Raw genomic sequence first — 17551 nt, forward strand, 5'->3', positions numbered from 1 at the left:
CTCTGCCACAGTGTCAGCAGCCACCTAGACTCCTCACCCGAGAGCAGCGAGGCCGGGGCCGATATTCCCATTTCACGAAATGGTAAGCGGAGTGACAGTTGGCGAGGTCAAGGCATCTGGGCTGGTATAAGCACATTGAGTAGCAAACTTGTTAACCAATTTTCTGAATTTTTGCAGGGGATGGAAAGTAATTTCTTATTTGCATAAATGTTGGTTCTGCAACCAATACTTGTCAGTGTGGGCTAATCTGTTGACCATTTTTTCAGGTTTGTCTACAAAATGTCAGACTGTTTTTTTTTTAATGAAAATTCACATAAAAAATTCCCAGAGCCCAAGCTCATGTCTTCACATTCCGGTTTTAAAATCCATGGATTAATGTAATGATATAATGATATAAATTGAAAAAGTACAGCAGATTTTGGAGCCTTTTATCTTTATGCAGTTTATGACCCAAGCATTTCATTGAAAGGCCCATTTTTTTATTCTTGCCTATTTCTTTTGACCAATTAATACTAATTTCAGGATTCAATAATGGTTATTTGTGTCCATAAAAACATAAGAAGTAGAAGAGCTTTTCTGTGTGTTCTCCCAGATCCATGTCTCACACTGAGTAAGTAGAAATACAGTATAAAAGACTGAAAATAAACATTTCCCTGGGTGTCCACAGAGCGGCAGCAGATCCTAAAGGGTGTACAGAACATTGTAGTAAAAGCAGCCCGTCGACGCTCCAAAGCCTTGGAGCTGGATGCCTTGCGGTTACCCCCTCCCTACTCTCCATTGGACCCCACGAAGCAGAAAAGCAGTCTTTCTTTGAGCGAGGTACCCCCCAGAGCTTTGCCGACACGACGTGGCAGGCAGCCGAGCCCCGAGCTCAGACATGCCACCTCGGATGATAACCTGTCCAGCAGCACTGGAGAGGGACCCGGCTTGCCGGTGACCTGGACGCGCCCACGTAACCGTCAGGTACCTACTAAGAACCAAACACCCAGAGAAGTGGACTTTGAGGCTCGTCGCAAGAAGAGACGCTCACGCTCTTTCGAGGTCACTGGTCAAGCAGTGAGTATTTTCTATTTAGATATAGATGTAGATTTCCAACATGGCTGATGGCTGACATACTGTCTATACAATATAAAGTATTTTCTACTAACACAACTAAAAGACAGACAACACTGGGATTCCGTTGCTTTCCACCTCTGGTTTGTCCTGATATTACAAGTGCCATGTCATATGTGTGTACATTATCAGTAGCTCAGTGTAACATGACTAATCAGTACTTTAAAAAAATACAAATGTGAGTGTAAGTATTCTTCTTAGTTGTGTTCATATTTTTCACACTTTAACTAGCATTTTTTTCTTAAATCAAAATGTACTGATACAAGCATTGCAGGTTGGTGCTGTGTACTGTTTATTTCTGCATTATTTTTCCCACCTTATGTATAGGTGTAGTGTCGGCCATGTGGGAACTATGTCTTTCAGTCAGTCATTTCTCCTTCTTGTCCTTTGCAGCTTCCTCAAACCAAGACAGCCACTGCTCAGAGGTTCCGCCCTCTGGACAGTACATCAGACTCGCATCTCCACATTAACGGCCAACCCCAGGTCCCCATGCTGCGTCCCCAATACAGAGGAGTCCCTCCACTTGCCAAAGTCAGGGCACCCCACAACGGCCAGTCAACAGGTAAACCTCTGTCCCTGCCAGAGGAGAGATGGTGACATTCCCCCTTTAACTGTCTTTTTCTTGAGCTTTGTCTTTACTGTCTCCTGTCTCTCCACAGCTCTAAATGCAGAGTCCTCCACAGCCCACATGAATAATCTGAAGCGAGGGCCCCAGCTGCGGCAGCCCCAGCCCCTCCGCTTCATCACCACCACAGGCCAGCGCACACGCAAACACTGAGCCATCAGCACCATTCACTCTTAACACCAGCACTAACACTCAAGCTAGCTGAACCAAGAGGGGTATCCTCTAATAACTGGAGAGCGCACGCACTCACACACACCCATAGCCCCTCAGTGACTGACACAAGGTAAGATTGAGAGGCAGTATGATGGAGACTAACCAGGCAGCAGATGGTTACCTCCACATAGGTCTCCTGTGTATTTTATTGTGGCGCCGACAGGATCTGTGACCCTTACAAGCGCACAGGTGCCAGAGATGGCTAACATACTGTGCATGTTCTGTTCTGTCAAGTGTTTCCACTTTAGCTTGCTATAGTACTGAATTACTTGTGTTATCGTCAAGTCAGGATGGTGTCAATCTCACTGTGAATGCAACACTGTAGTTGTGTTTGTACGTTATGACTATATAATGTCTGGTAACATTTGGTGCTTGTTATGAAGGCCAGAAACTGAATCGTCAAGCTAACTGGGGCTGTTTATGGGGCTAAACCTCACTGTAAAAAGGTACTGAGGGAAATGACTGGCTTTATTCAACACTGGTTTAAAAGGTGAGCGGATGTTATACTGATGGAAATGTAAAAGTGGAATAAGGAACAGTGGCCTACTGTCAAAGTGTTTCAGCATCATTGTTTCTTGTAGTGAGGTTGTTTCATTTTAATGACATGCTGAGATTTTAAAAAACTGACCATCTTGATTGTTGTGCACTTCTGGATTTAATCTCAATGTTGTATTCTCATACACCCCAGGTCGATGCCTTTTTTGTTACCCAAACTCGACTGTTAAATGTCCTCCTTGATTGTGTTAATTTAAAGTTTAGTACCATAAGATGCTTTTCCAGATTAGTTGGCTGGATTTTAATGAATTATTTAACTGTTGCCTTTTCTTTTGTTATTGTTATTGTTTTCATAATTACTACTTTCTATGATTTATTTTGTAATTTTTTTATTTGTATCCAAATAAATTAAAACAAAATATGTCAAATTTTGCTTATTTTGTTTGTCTGTATAAATTGTGTGTTTGCAGGACAGATGCTCAATTTTTTTTTACCATCTTCAACAAGGTGCTGCATGTAGTGGTTAAAATAAAATACAAAAGGCAAACAATTGGCACTGAGAAAGCTTCAAATCAGCATATAAAGGAATGAATACATATCAGTACTTACACTGATATGGTTTAGAACAGTTTAGAACCCATGTTTGGGACTAAAATATTCTATAGTGTAACATCATGGATGTGTGAATGTGTACAGTGTAACTACACGAGACTGCTGATCTGATCAGATATATTCTACAAAGTCCACGAGATGGTGCACAGTGTGCTCAGTTTGGCAAAAGATGATTGACTTCTCCAGCATCCAGGTGGTAGTGCCTGCAGAAAATATTTGGTGGAGGGGCCAGTGGAAATGTTGGGGTGGCACACTAAAAAGGTTTTACAGCATAGTGGAAATTCAGGCTATACAAGTTAACAGAAAGGTAAGGATACTATATTACAGTGTAAAATAAACTGCATACTGTTTAATTTTCTTGGTTGATCTAAAGTCAATATCATCCGATTTTGATATTTACAGATCAAAGAGTCATGAATTATTTAATTCGATTTGAATATATCATCTGCAATCAATCAAGCGTGGGCTAATTAATGTCCACCACTACTATTTAACACTATTTGCAAGTATCCTCCATTTTTTATCTGTCCTTGTAAGTTGTGTTTATTTTTAACGTATATTGTTAATCACACTGTACAGCACTTTGGTCCGTCTCGGTTGATTCAGTGCTTTATAAATAAAGTTGGTATGGTATTTTTAGAATCTAGCCTTGAACCAAAGTTTTAAATGTATATCGGTGTTGCAAAGACTGGGGCTTGTCACTTGTGGGGGGCCCGGTGGAGTGGCCAGTAATTATAGGATGGGGGCACCATTGACGGTGATCAACACTGTCCACCTAAGGTCAGGTGAGCAGAAGCACCAGTGCTCCACGGGGCATTCAGGCACCAAAGTGCCTGATGGCAGGGCTGGAAAATTCTTTGAATTTAGTGCGATGCATTTGCTATTGTTTTGTGCATGTTCACATTGACCACAATACAATTAGCTTATTTATAATTAACAATAATTAACTTGGATAAAGGGCAGGTGCTTGAGCCCCTAGATGAGTGTTTTAACTTGGAAATGAGTTCTTTTGCAACAAAGGGGTTAATCACACAGTGTGTCTCATCTTCCTGGAATGAGTCACAGCCTGATAACCCTCCCTCTTCTCTCAGACGCAGCAGCTCCATTCTGTCCATATATTTCCTTGTTGCCACACCTTCGGATCTACAGTTCGAAGATGGGTGTAACCAATATGTGGTGAAGTGCAAGATTAGACAGACCCCATTTGCTGCAGAAACACACTGTGTAGCTCAGCTCAAATTAGATTAATTTGTCAGAAAGTGAAACTCAGTCGTTGCTACTAAGAGGTGAAATGGCACAGAGAAGAGCTCAGCTGAACCAGGAAACCTTCTCTTGTTCCATCTGTCTGGATCTACTGAAGGATCCGGTGACTATTCCCTGTGGACACAGTTACTGTATGAACTGCATCAAAAGCTTATGGAATGACGAGGATGAGAAGAAAACCCACAGCTGCCCTCAGTGTAGGCAGATGTTCACGCCAAGGCCTGTCCTGGTGAAAAGCATTATGTTAGCAGTGTTAGTGGAGGAGCTGAAGATGACTGGACTCCAAACTGCTGCTACTGATCACTGCTATGCTGGACCTGAAGATGTGGCCTGTGATTTCTGCAGCGGGAGGAAACGGAAAGCCCTCAAGTCCTGTCTGGTGTGTCTGGCATCTTACTGTGTCAAACACCTGCAGCCTCACTATGACGCAGCTCCATTACAGGAACACAAGCTGGTGGAACCCTCCAAGAACCTCCAAGAGAACATCTGTGCTCGTCATGATGAGGTAATGAGGATGTTCTGCCGCACTGACCAGCAGTGTATCTGTTATCTCTGCCCTGTGGATGAACATAAAGGACACAACATAGTCTTAGCAGCCGCAGAAAGGACTGAGAGGCAGCCAGAGCTTGAGGGGAGTCGACAAAAACTCCAGCAGAGAATCCAGGACAGAGAGACGTCAGCAGGAGGTGGAGGGCATCAGTCGCTCTGCTGATAAAGCAGTGGAGCACAGTGAGGAGATCTTCACTGAGCTGATACGTCACATGGAGAAAAGATGCTCTGATGTGAAGCAGCAGATCAGATCCCAGCAGGAAACTGAAGTGAGTCGAGTCAAAGAGCTTCAGGAGAAGCTGGAGCAGGAGCTCAGTGAGCTGAAGAGGAAAGACGCTGAGCTGCAGCAGCTCTCAAACACAGAAGATCACACCCAGTTTCTACATAACTACCCCTCACTGTCACCACTCAGTCAATCTACAGACTCATTCAGCTTCAATATCCGTCCTCTGAGGTATTTTGAGGATGTGACAGCAGCTGTGTCAGAGGTCAGAGATAAAGGACTTGACCTTCTGAGGGAGACATGGACAAACATCTCACTGACACTGACTGAAGTGGATGTTTTACTGTCAGAACCAGAGCCCAAGACCAGAGCTGGATTCTTAAATCATTCACATGATATCATTCTGGATCCAAACACAGCAAACGCACATCTGTTATTGTCTGAGGGAGACAGAAAAGCGACAGTAATGAGTCAAGAACAGTTTTATTCCAAACACCCAGACAGATTCACTGGATGTCGTCAGGTCCTGAGCAGAGAGAGTCTGAATGAACGTTGTTACTGGGAGGTGGAGCTGACAGGGAAAGTAACTGCTGTAGCTGTCACTTACAAGGATATCAACAGAACATATGCCTCAAGAAAAAGTATATTTGGACGCAATGAAAAATCTTGGGCGCTATACAGTCACCAAGGCAATTATCATATTTGGAACGACAACAGGCAATTTCGTGTCTTAGGTAAGCCATCCTCCAGACTTGGAGTGTATCTAGATCATAGAGCAGGTATTTTGTGCTTCTACAGTATTACTGAAACCATGACTCTCCTCCATAAATTCCAAACCACATTCACTCAACCTCTCTATGCTGGACTTGGGTTTGCTGAATATTTGGAAGGCAGTGCTGAGTTTTGTAAACCCAATTAGTTATTTGAGATGCAGTGGGTAAAAAGCTTAAACATTCTAGTTTTCCATATTTGTTGCTTAGAACCTAAACTGGCATGTCTCCACATGAAAATGTAAACTTTTCTGTGCTCTAATTGTTGAATGAATAATTGCATAAATATGTTTGTATGTTGTTGTGTCTCCTCCAAATCAACAGACTTCCCTTTATTGTGGATATTTTGTTGTCACCACTTTCTCAATGTGTAAAAAAAATCTATAATTACATTGGCATGTATTTATGTGGCAGACCAAATGTTGTCTAAATTTATGTACAGATAAGGCGTGTGGTATATGGGGATTTGAGCTGTTATAAAATTGTGATTATCATGATCCTAATAAATAAGGAAATCATTTGTCATTTACTTTTACACAGCTGAGATTTTGGTTGAAATGTAAATAAAGAGATTGTGTGGAGGTAGCAAGAGTAATTTCACATACTTTACTAATGTATTATGTGAACAAACAGAAGGTTTTCATAAGAAATACAGTTTTTAATCTTTAGCCTCAAATCTCACATCCACAACTTTTATTTACAACCTGAAAGCTGATGTGAATAATAGTTGTAACTTGGACACTCTTCTCTACCACATGAACTGAACGCGGCATCAGTGCTACCAAACGGACACAGTCACTTGATCTTGAACTTACAGGTTTTTTTTAATCAAGTTTGCGACCGATGGTACCTCTGAAAAATATTAAGGAAAAGAGTAAACACATACAAACAAATGAACAACTACAAAGCTTCATCCCAATATTAACGGATCGCTTGGTCCATGATTGTAGTTGGATGAAACTGAGTCGGAAATACCGCCTCCTCTGCGCTGATGCTACGGGCATAAGTTCTCTCCAATGACAAATCAGCTATTGTCTGATTGATGTGTAAATTGACCAATGAGCGATGAGATTACTGCTCTCGGGCGGTAGTGCACCTACAGCTGATTTGCAACCCGCCGAAGCAGCAGTAGAGAAGACGGGAAAATGTCGTTGGTCTCGACGTGGACCGTTCTAGGATCAGTGTGCTTTTAATAAAAGCCAGAAGGCAATTCGGTGAGTGGGATAGTCGTCACTAGCGGCATCCGAGTGATAGCTATTGAATTGGATTTGTGCTGCTCAGAACCGCAAATCGTACAAACCTAAATTTCTCCCCATTTTCTGTAACGCTTTTCGGGCCTGTTATACAAAAACCCAGCTCCAGCGGCCATGATGAATGTTAGTTAGTTGGTAGCTTAAAAGTATTGGCATAACTACAAGCCTGAGATTCTCGCAGTGCGCTAATATAGCAAGAGGACACGATAAAACATGTAATTGGTGATATTTTCTTAAAGTTATTTGGCACATTAGAGCTGTGTGGGCCACTCGCAGTCGTTAACGTTAGGGCACATTTGTTCCTTTCAAAAGTTAATAGACTGCTGGAGTTTATGCTTAACGTTAGTTTTGTGGAAACGCGGACAGACCCTGAAACAGCTGTCAGACGTTTATTCTCACAGAGAAGACAACTTTAATAATGTTTTTTTTTTTTTTTTTTTAAGTGTAACTTAGCACATGCAAGTGAAGCTGTGCGTAATGCATCTGGATCCGTTTTCTACTCTGGTGCAAGACAAGGAAGGGCTTTACATTAAATTTTGATTTCATTTTTTTGTGATAGAAGATATTCAATTTACTCTTGCAGAAAACCAACAAATATTCACATCTGAGTAACTGGAACCAGTTACAGTTTTTAAGCATCTTTTAATCAATTAGTGTTCCCGAGCTCTACAGTATGATTTAGTCATTTGTGATCATGTTAATGTTTGAATGCCTCACTCTGGTTGCTCCAGACTAATAATGATATTAGTTTTGTTTTAACCTATTTTCTTACGCAAAGAAACCATGTTGGAATTATTATTCATGCTTTTTATAACGTAAATACATCTCACAGTTTGTCTTATAATTATTTCAAATATATATATAATAATTTATTAGTCTACATTAAAATATATGGCCAGATGTCAGAGTTTCAGGAAACCTCTGTCTTTGCTATGTAGGACATTTGTGTGTCAAACTTTGGTTCTCTGAGGAGATAGGTAGCAGTGCCACTGGCTAGGTTTGCTGTTCCTCCAGCTAAATATGGTCTTAAATTGAATTGGTACACAGGGAATTTTAGCCAGACATCGATACAATTGCTATGCATAATATAGTCAGTGCATATCTTCAAATTTAATTAAAGCATTTGGTAAATTTGTAAATAATAAAATCAAAAGACTTTTCAAATTTGTTGAAATGTTTAGAAGGTAATTAGCAAATCTAACAAAACAACTTAAACCTCTGGCTCTAATCATGATTTTTCCTTCCTTTCAGAATGAAACTGCTGCTGTGGCGCTGTCATGAGTGATTTTAAGTTTCAGAGAGACTACAAAGAAAGTGAAATGTTCAACAGATTTTTGCTTGCCAGAAGAGAAGGTGTCAGCTCAGCTTTAACTGTAACCATTTGAAAAGAGAAGGGTATACTGCAGCTCTACATGGGCCTCTAAGCTAACCTGAACAGATAATAATAATAATAATAATAAGGGTGTCTTGAACCTCCATCAGCTAGAAAGGTAAAATTTCAGCCAAGACATGGACCCATCTACTCGGGTGGTGGGTCTGGATGCCCAAGGGAACATGGTTTTTACAGTAGTAAAGCCAGTTATGGGCATCTTTCAGGTATCTTCAGAACAAGCAAACAGCGTAGCACAAGGGGGCATGGGCCTACAGGGTTTATCAGAAAACACGCTGGTCCTCCCTCAAATACAAGGCCAGGCTCCACTCGACCAGAACCAGGTGGAAATACAGACCATACAGTCTCATATTCAGCCCCAGATGCAGGTTTCTGCCCAAGTCCTGACTGAGGATGTGTCTCAGAGTCAGGAGCTGCCAACAAACTCAAGCATAAATTCAGAGGCAGGCACCCAGATGCCATTTGCAGAGGTGTCGTCACTCCTGGATCCCAACATGAAAGGATCAAAGGCTAGTAAGTGGCCAGTTGTTTTTTGATGATGTGAAAGCTTTGGGGTTGGGTTAGGATCCCTAGTTCCACTTTGCTTCTGGTTCCAAGTCGGTAAAATACTAGCCTTGAATCATTTACATCTTCTCTTTTTTTATTACCAGAGAGCTTTGTCCTAAATATTCAGGTAGTCACTTATCTTATAGCAAATAAGCTATTCTTATATTCTTCTTTAAATTCTTTTTTTTAAGGATTGTATGTATGTGTGTGTGAATGTTAACTCATTCACTTCCTCCTGTCTATGATTTTAGGAAAATATCTCATCTCGTATGATGAAATTAAACGGCGCCTGCAGGCCCCAGAGAAGATGTCCCTGCGTTCCTTGGCAGCATACACTCGGGTCAGCAGAGGTCCAGCCAGCAAGAAAACACTTCTGGAATCGCTTAATCTCCTCGGCCTCACGCCAAGCACAACTACCTCTGTATCCTCCTCGTTTTCCAAACTGACTGAAGGTGACAGATGTGTGTGTGTGTGTGTCTGTCTGTCTGTGTGTGTGTGTAAGAATGAAACTCAAACATGTTTTAATTTGTGTTCTTAGGCGACACCGGGGCTTTGTGTGAGGATATGAAAGACTTTGCCCAAGATTTCATTGACTACGCTAACATGGCTAAGCAGCTCATCCCTGAGACAAATACAGTTCAACACTGGTCCAAAATTATTGAAACTAAGTACGTATGTCCTTGCCTTCAAGCCTGTTTTTATTTATAACTTGGGATAAAGGTGTAACAACCCTCTCTTTTTTTGTCTCAGGAACCACCTTGAGGATATGAGAAAATGTTTCAAGGACCCAGTCAACAGTGGTGCGTTTGACAATGTCACTCATGGCCTTGGTCTGGGAATGTTGGATGTTGCGTTGGACATGATCATTATGGTAATTGAACAGCAGATTCGAATCTTGTCTGGTGCGGCAGCATCAGACCCAACTGACCCTGGTCCACTGATGCGGCGCATCCGCAGGCGCCACCGCAAAACTCGCTCAACAGACAGTGAGGTGCCTCACAAGGTGTCTGGAGGGGTCAAAGAGCAAGGGAAGGTCATTTCAAAAGGCAAGGGGCGAGGCAAAGTCAGGAAGAAAAGACAAGAAACTGAAGCCGTTGCTTCTGTGGAAACCCAAGCAGAGCTGGGTAAGCCAGATGACGTGGAAGGTAATGTTCTTACTCTGGTCTCTGTGGGATATGAGACTGTCTCTAATGGTCTCAGTGCAGCCGGAACAGTTTGACATCTGGTCACATGAGAGAGCATCTCATTCATAGGGATGCTCAGTTATGGGACATGAAATCTGCTCATGCTGGCCTGCATGGAGGTCACACAATATCACATTGGATAAATCCCTTTTCTATTTCCTCCTTTATTGCTCTGTGATCCTCGCTCCACCAGGAAGTCGCTCTGGTCCACCACCTCGAAGGACTTCCCAGTGCTCTTATACTTGCTCTGATGAGTGAGGAATGAGGAGGCTGCCTGGAGGAGCCATGACCAAAGATACAAGAGACCGCTTTCATAGACGTCTTTTCTTGGTTGGTACACCGCTTTATCAAAAATCATTTGGTGATCGGATAGTTCAGATTAAGGATCAGTGGAAAGGGTGTCTTGTGTCTCTAAAAATATGTTTCCTTGATTTGTTTTTCCTCGCATTTATTCCTCACATCTTACATAGGCAGGACAAAGACAAAGAAAAGACGCGAGCGAAGTGTGGATGCACTTAAGGGAATTGGGATGTGCCAATAGTAAAAGAGCCCACTTAATGGCAGTAACTTAACATGTTAGCTTTCTTGCTGAGTTAGATGAGAATGTTTGACGCTGTCGTGTCTGTGTGGTAACTAGCTGGAGCCAGCAGCTGGTCAGCTAGAGCAGCTTTGCATGGACTGGTAATCGGGGAGCAGCTAGCCTGGCTGTGTCTAAAGCTAAGCTAACCAGTTACTGCAACATGTTTACTATTTAGATATTAGACTGGTATCAACCTTATCTAACTTGGCAAGAAAGTTATTAAGCACATTTCCCCAAAATGTTGAACTATTCCTTTAAGTGAATCCTCTGTTTCAATAGTAGCAGAGTTTGTATGTACTTAGACATCCGATTAAATCACCCATGTAATATTTTTTTCATCCTACGCTTTCAGTGAATAAACAAACTGATATGTGATACATTGTCTTCTGTTTCTCTGTGGTACTTATTGTTTAGATTTTTAGTTTTTCTTTCTTTTCTTTACTAGAGTAGTAAAAATAACTTGTTTGTTTTTACCGGAACATCAAAAGCTGTGTAAGATATAAAGATTTGATTTTCATAACTACTTGGATTCTGTTATTGTCTTGTGATAGATGTCATAAAAGAACCAAACTCAGTCTAAACTTGGTGATCACTGAGTTAAAAGAGAATGGCTTAATTTAGCAGTTAAAGTGATTCACATACTGCTCACTGACTCATCAACACTGTGGCATTTGGTAATTACACAACTCCAGAGAGAAGAAAATCAAGGATATTAATTTTAACAAATGTTAGGGTTAAAATAAAATGCATTTGACCTTTTACATTCTGGGAAGAAAATGCCATCCATTAGTCCATGTGTACAAAAACATGCAAGATGTCTACCTGTCTGTGTTGTTGTTTTGATTTGGAAGGCATTGTGGGAGATTTCAGGGGTAGGGATGCGCTCAGCAGAATCAGCCAAGTACTAATACCTTACACACACACGTGCAGATGCCAGGGGGGGTCAGCTTTAGTGGGGATTTGCTCTGTATTAACCCTGAGAGAGATCAGAGGGCCTGCTGGAGACAGACAGACAGACATGTTTAAAAAAGAACAAAACAATACTGCAAGATGAGTGTAGTGCAGCAGTGTGAGTAATGTAAGATATGGTGTAGGTTTTTTTCAAGCTAAAGACTCCAAAGACTGGCACTAAAAGAAAGAAATCTGGCAATAGAAAAGCAAAAGGAGAATGACCATAAAAAACGCTGTTTATTTGGACTATAAACCTGAGAAAGGACAGGAGGGCAGAGGAGAATGGGATGTCCTAGTGTGCCGATCATGTACAGGTACATACATTCACATAGGGACAAACACGGATCCAGTCGACTGCAGCCTTACACACCGAATGGTAAGTTGATCACTGTCACAAGTCACAACTGATTTTTTGTAGTGTAAAGCTGGTTATCAGGAAATTTGGAATCTTGATGTGGTTGTAATAACTGTTTATTCATAGAGTTTACACACTTTGTTTCAGTAATGCTCATGCTTCACATTCACACTGGTTGCCTTGTTGTAAAGTAGTTGTTTTTTTAGGAAAAATGTTATTAATTTACACATTTTCACAGCTGATTCAGAGATTTAAACTTATACTTCCACATGCTGTTGTCTTTAGGTAATGCCGTAGTCTAGGTAAGGTCTGGGAATATGGTCCCAACAATAATAGTCACGATGTGTGACCTGCCCAGTGTTTGATTGTTGTGTCTTGTTGCTTTTCTTTTTTTGTCTCTCCTCTTTCCACTCACCCCAACCACCAAGAGCCGGGGTCTGTCGGAGGTTTCTTCCGTTAAAGGGAGTTTTTCCCCCCACTGTCTTCAAGTGCTGCTCAAGGGGATTTGTTGGGTTTTCCCTATGTAATAATAGTGATAACAGTAAGGTCTAGACCTTACTTTGTAAAGTGTCCTGAGATGACTTTTGTTGTGATTTGGCGCTATACAAATAAAATTTGATTTGATTTATGCACCCATACAGCATCCATACTTAATAGCTTTTTATTTGTGCTCCATTTTATGACTTTTAATATGTCTCAGTTTTCACACAGACAGTCTGAATAATGCGTTAGGTACCATCAGAGTCCTTGGATTGGAACTGATTGAGGATGAACTAAAACCACATCTGAACACAGTGCTGACTGACATTAAGGAGAGGAGTGAGTTGGTTCACATTCTTTTACACTGTGATATCTCATTACTAAATGGTATTTATTTTGGGCCATGTTATCCCTCAAGCTCCATCTACAACAGTCTGTTAGACGGCATAAAATACATACTAGGCTTCACTGTATAATGAGGAGCTTCACTTTAGTTTTTGTATGATAGTATGTCCTTCATTTGATGTGATTTGAAGTGCAAAATGCAGACACTTCTGTTGTCACATGCAGTTTACATATATATATGTTTCCATACCTCTATACATTGAGATAGCATGCCTGCCAACCCTAGTGGTGGCTTTATCATAACTTCTCTCCATTCTGAAAAATAAAACCTGTAACAAAACCTCACTGATGAGGGATGGAGAGCTGAGGGTTGGGAAGCTGTAAGGAGATGACAGTTGTAAATCCCTGGTAGACATTAAGCTGTGTTTGTGTCTTCCAGCAGGAGAGCAGCAGGGGGATAGAGAAGTAGAAAGGTAAAGATGGGTCAGAGAGTTCACAAAACAGTACAGGATTCAATCCAGTGCTGTTCTGTTCTAATGTTAAAGAGATACATCATTCAAAAACTACAGCTGATACAACTTGATAAACATATAGATCATGCAACTTCATTTTTGGCCTCGTATGTATTTGTATCAGCGTTTCGTTTTCCATGTGAGATCCTCTTGTGTCCAGAGAAAGGCGCTGCTGAGCAGGTCGTAATCAGTGGGATCCTGCCCATCCTGGCCCTGTCTCTGAGGAGCAGAGGTCCTCTCACTCTGCTCACCGCGAAACTTGTGGCTGAACTCGCCAAGGAATGTAAGTTTTCTATAGAGATATATGTTGGTCTATATATAAGTTTATTTACATATTATTTCATATATGCCTCAGGCTTTCACTTCTCTGCTTCCAGATGTCATTTTCTGTTGTCTGCCCTTAAAGCCTGCTGGCACTTATTTACCCTGAGTTTTTCTGTTACTTGTTAGCTGTGGTTCGTAAAGGTTTCGGTGATGCAGGCTTGGTTACAGCTCTTTTGTCAGTGCTGACCAGTACAGACCAAGAACTACTGCTTCACATTACAAGAGCCATCTCACGAATGTCTTATGACAGCTGTAAGTGAAGGACATCAGCTCCAACTTTGACACCAATTTTGACTGTATAAATGTTTTAAAATGCATTAGGCTCTAAATAATATTCTCCCCTTTTTATGGTCCTTTGGTTCCTTCAGCTAAGCAGCAAGAACTGTTACTACATCGAGGTGCAGTGCCACGTCTTGTTGCGATCCTTCTCCGTTATCCGGATAAGGAGGCCCTGGAGGACGTGTGCCTTCAGACCCTGTGTAACCTCAGTGGTATGGGAGTGGCAGAAGAGGTGGGGATTATCTGGGAGAGGGGTGCATCTGTGAGGCCAGGGGAGTCTGTGTTCCATGGTGTCTGTCCTCATACCTGTGGTTTTACCTCATCTGTGACTCTGATGCATGTGTGTCAATGGGCACCAGGTCAATACACGGTCAACATTGAGGTTTTCCAGCGCTGCTGCTCCTCCTTCTGGAACCTTCACAGGACCAAACAGACTGCTTGTTGGTTCCCATTCTCTAGTTTGGGAAGTTGTTTAAATCTATACAAGGTGATCAAGTTCTCTACAAAGAATATTCCTCGAACACAAAGTCTGAAGAGCCATGTGTTTCACACTTTCCTCTGACCGCTAAAAAGCTGCAAACATAGTGGCTTAACCTAACTGGCATACAAGACTCTGAGTGGTTACTATAACCTCTCTTATCATACCACCAGTTACTGACATGCACCAGAACACCTCGCTTACACAAAATAAACCTGAACATCCACAGTTGGATATATTCAATCTGCATTGTTGTTGATGCTTGTCTGTTCTTTATGTTGGAATTTCTTGACTCACATAGAAAATGACTGTTTGGTTCCAAAAAGTGGGCTTTACCACCCACCTACTGCAGGTTAAACCCAGTTAGTGGCAGCTCATTTTAGTTATTACTGGGACTATGCCACATATTACTATTTGTTTTTAAACAATAATGAAATCAGGGATATGCGTCTATCAGTTTGTACACGATTGATTGAGATGACTGGGAATTTCTATTCTAGGCAGAAGTACTGAGATATATTTTCTAGGTTGAAAGTCACAAGTACAGTATATTAGTTTTATTATGACTGATTTTTACCCTACATTTGTGATTAGTTGCATATGTTCCACATTCACTTTAAATAATCAATACTTTGGTTTTAAAGGAATATGTAACAACTATAACCTACTGTATGCTACTGATAGTCTTAAAAAGCCCATCATAACATCTTTCACAGCTGGAGAGCCCAAATCACAAATTTATGTGCACAGGTTTAAAAAAGCAAAGTAAACAAACAAAATGTTACCCCCAAAACCTTGTGTGTGTGAATGTTGAATGCCAAGAACTGTTTTTACATGCGATGCTTCCCTCTTTTCTGTCAAACCCGTCAGTGCTTTATTTATTCCTAATCGCCTGCACCATAGGTCCCCTATCTTATCCCTAACCCTTTCCTTGAAACAACAGGGTATTGCATTAACATAAACCCCAGGAGATGACACACTGAGAGCCCACCACTGATGCAACATGGTGATTACAGTGATTACCAGCTGGTACACAGGCCGACGGCCCTAGTCTCACAATGACTTGACAAAATTTCACTTGGCTTAACATAGTTTCTGTTGTCAGCTAACAAGCCTGCAAATGTTTCTGTAATTGTCTCTGTTCTCACACACAGCAGCGGTGGTCAGACTGTCAGGGCTCTATTATCAGAGAGCAACACTAGATGGCAGATGTGTGCTTTCTGGAAACCCCTGTAGTCTTTGTACATTTTAAATATCAAAGCCACACTGAAGGGAGTTTGTGACTTTGTACATGTCCCTGATTTGTATTATTTACATTTGCTCATATGAAAGTGTAAAGTTAAATCCGTTAAATAGTCACAAATATGTCCTGCTCTCAATCCCATTTCTTTTGCTCTTATTGGTTCCATCTCGTTCCAGACGTCCAGGGGCATGACCTCTAATCAGTTCTAACTTTGGTGCTCTGGGATCATCTTAAATATTTGGTATGATAGGGGTGAGGCTTTGGAATTTGTTAGAGGTTGACAAGAAGTAGCCTATACCTGTTCTTGACTAACTGTTTAACTGAATAATTGACTGGTTCACTGTGCATTTGTCAGAGTGAAACAAAAACATATTTTCATAAGAAAACAGCCAGGCTAGCAGCTGTCGCTACATTTTTGTAACATGAGATAATCAGTGCATTTGAGAAACAGGTAAAATAATCTTTTTTATTGTGCAATAATGCTTAGATGCATCTTTGAGGGTTTTAGTAGACTAATAATGTCAAAACAGCGTGCATGTTGTAAACAACCTGGCTTTTACAAAGGTGACTGAGTAAATATTGTTTGTAAATTGGATGCTTAGCACTGTGACTTGAATAATATCTATACAAGTGGCACAAACTAGGTTTAATTCATAGTTACTTCAACAGTGTTTTGACTCTGAGGATGGTCCACTGAGAAAGATGCAGCTGGATGAGGAGCAAATGACCACGTTTTCCTTTGTGGTGAGTCATCACTGGCTCCTCACATACATGGTGGGAACAAAAGCTAGATAGACAACTTAGTAGGTATCTAAGCTAAATAAAATAAGATGTTAGTTTCTTTTTTATGGGTACTGAGTTTATTTCAAGTAGCAGCTTATTGGTTAATTCAGAATTACTTTGATATTAATATTGCTTTAGTTAACAGAAGCTAACTGGTTAAATTTGCCAGCAGCTTTCGAGGCATAAAATGGTGAAAGGTGAGAAGGCGCTGGTGACAACTTTGCTTTTTATGAAAAGTGACATTATGCAGTAATGTAATAATGTGGAAAGAGTTTTACACTGTAGTTTCATATGGCATAGGATGAAAACAAAAGTCACCATGGCCTATTGCCACACAAACATCAAGAAAATATGGTCTTAGTCTATGCACAAATATGCGATTAAGTCTTTAATCAGTAGCTCCACTTCCACTCCATAACAGGAGATGCAGGGAGCATGCATATATTACTTTTAATATAAGACTTATTAATAATACATAATGAACTTTGCATTATATGCCCTCAAACCCAGATAACACAGCTGAAGATTGTTTTATTGCTTGTCTTTGCAAATGAGTCATTTAAACTTTAATTCTGTTTTCTGTAGAAACAACTCTGTGTAATTGCATTAGGCTTTCCTGATGCGATTCTAATTACTGCTTTTGTCATTTCTCTATTGTGGCCTCAGCTATTCTTGGCGTCCTAGCGATCGACAGTGATCACCCATTACCTGACTACCAACACACACAATCAAACCAGAAAATATAGGCAAATATAGAGCTGCAGATTGGATATAATGCTGTACACAGGCTGTCACACACAACGTAATCGCTTTGATAGATCCTTCCTCTGGGGCTGGCTCACTCTCTTTAAATATAACAGATTTAACTGTCAATCAGATACCAGAGCCCTGATGATCTGACACGCTGCTGCCTTTGAGTCAACCAGATTCTCACTTACAGACCTCTGTAACAGGTTGTTGACATCTATCATCAGCAAAGAGCAGG

The 17551-nt window shown here is 41.0% G+C and overlaps 4 protein-coding genes across 4 annotated transcripts in view; all 4 read left to right on the forward strand.

Moving 5' to 3' along the window:
* The window catches only part of kif19 (kinesin family member 19), a 35203-nt gene extending 32406 nt beyond the window's left edge, over positions 1–2797 (forward strand). Inside the window, exons 17-19 of the mRNA XM_020613869.1 lie at positions 668–1056; positions 1507–1675; positions 1773–2797. Of these exons, the coding sequence (XP_020469525.1) occupies positions 668–1056; positions 1507–1675; positions 1773–1891 (677 nt within the window). The 3' untranslated portion in view covers positions 1892–2797. The remainder of the gene's footprint in view (positions 1–667; positions 1057–1506; positions 1676–1772) is intronic.
* A 1372-nt stretch (positions 2798–4169) lies between these two features.
* Positions 4170–6852, forward strand: LOC109967939 (tripartite motif-containing protein 16-like). Its single transcript, XM_020613866.1, is given in 2 exon segments — positions 4170–4984; positions 4986–6852. Coding segments are annotated over 2 exon segments (1662 nt in total). The 5' UTR covers positions 4170–4349; the 3' UTR covers positions 6013–6852.
* Positions 6853–8604: 1752 nt separating this feature from the next.
* LOC109967940 (uncharacterized) lies at positions 8605–11218 on the forward strand. Its single transcript, XM_020613867.1, has 4 exons — positions 8605–9019; positions 9304–9504; positions 9591–9720; positions 9803–11218. The coding sequence occupies exons 1-4, from the start codon at positions 8626–8628 to the stop codon at positions 10269–10271; spliced, it is 1194 nt and encodes a 397-aa protein (XP_020469523.1). The 5' UTR covers positions 8605–8625; the 3' UTR covers positions 10272–11218.
* Positions 11219–12073: 855 nt separating this feature from the next.
* On the forward strand, positions 12074–14638 carry LOC109967922 (rap1 GTPase-GDP dissociation stimulator 1). Its single transcript, XM_020613834.1, has 5 exons — positions 12074–12143; positions 12834–12941; positions 13620–13742; positions 13910–14035; positions 14152–14638. The coding sequence occupies exons 1-5, from the start codon at positions 12074–12076 to the stop codon at positions 14622–14624; spliced, it is 900 nt and encodes a 299-aa protein (XP_020469490.1). The 3' UTR covers positions 14625–14638.
* The last annotated feature ends 2913 nt before the right edge of the window (positions 14639–17551 follow it).

The sequence above is a fragment of the Monopterus albus genome, unplaced genomic scaffold (assembly GCF_001952655.1).
Source record: "Monopterus albus unplaced genomic scaffold, M_albus_1.0 scaffold139.1, whole genome shotgun sequence".
Taxonomy (NCBI): domain Eukaryota; kingdom Metazoa; phylum Chordata; class Actinopteri; order Synbranchiformes; family Synbranchidae; genus Monopterus; species Monopterus albus.

Bases quoted from the DNA above. Each gene is read 5' to 3' on its own strand.
- LOC109967940 (XM_020613867.1), top strand. From the start codon at position 8,626: ATGGACCCATCTACTCGGGTGGTGGGTCTGGATGCCCAAGGGAACATG. The intron at 9,505-9,590 runs GTGACAGATGTG...TTGTGTTCTTAG, and splicing joins GTTTTCCAAACTGACTGAAG to GCGACACCGGGGCTTTGTGT. The intron at 9,721-9,802 runs GTACGTATGTCC...TTTTTGTCTCAG, and splicing joins TCCAAAATTATTGAAACTAA to GAACCACCTTGAGGATATGA.
- LOC109967922 (XM_020613834.1), top strand. From the start codon at position 12,074: ATGTACAGGTACATACATTCACATAGGGACAAACACGGATCCAGTCGA. The intron at 13,743-13,909 runs GTAAGTTTTCTA...GTTACTTGTTAG, and splicing joins GGCTGAACTCGCCAAGGAAT to CTGTGGTTCGTAAAGGTTTC. The intron at 14,036-14,151 runs GTAAGTGAAGGA...TGGTTCCTTCAG, and splicing joins ACGAATGTCTTATGACAGCT to CTAAGCAGCAAGAACTGTTA.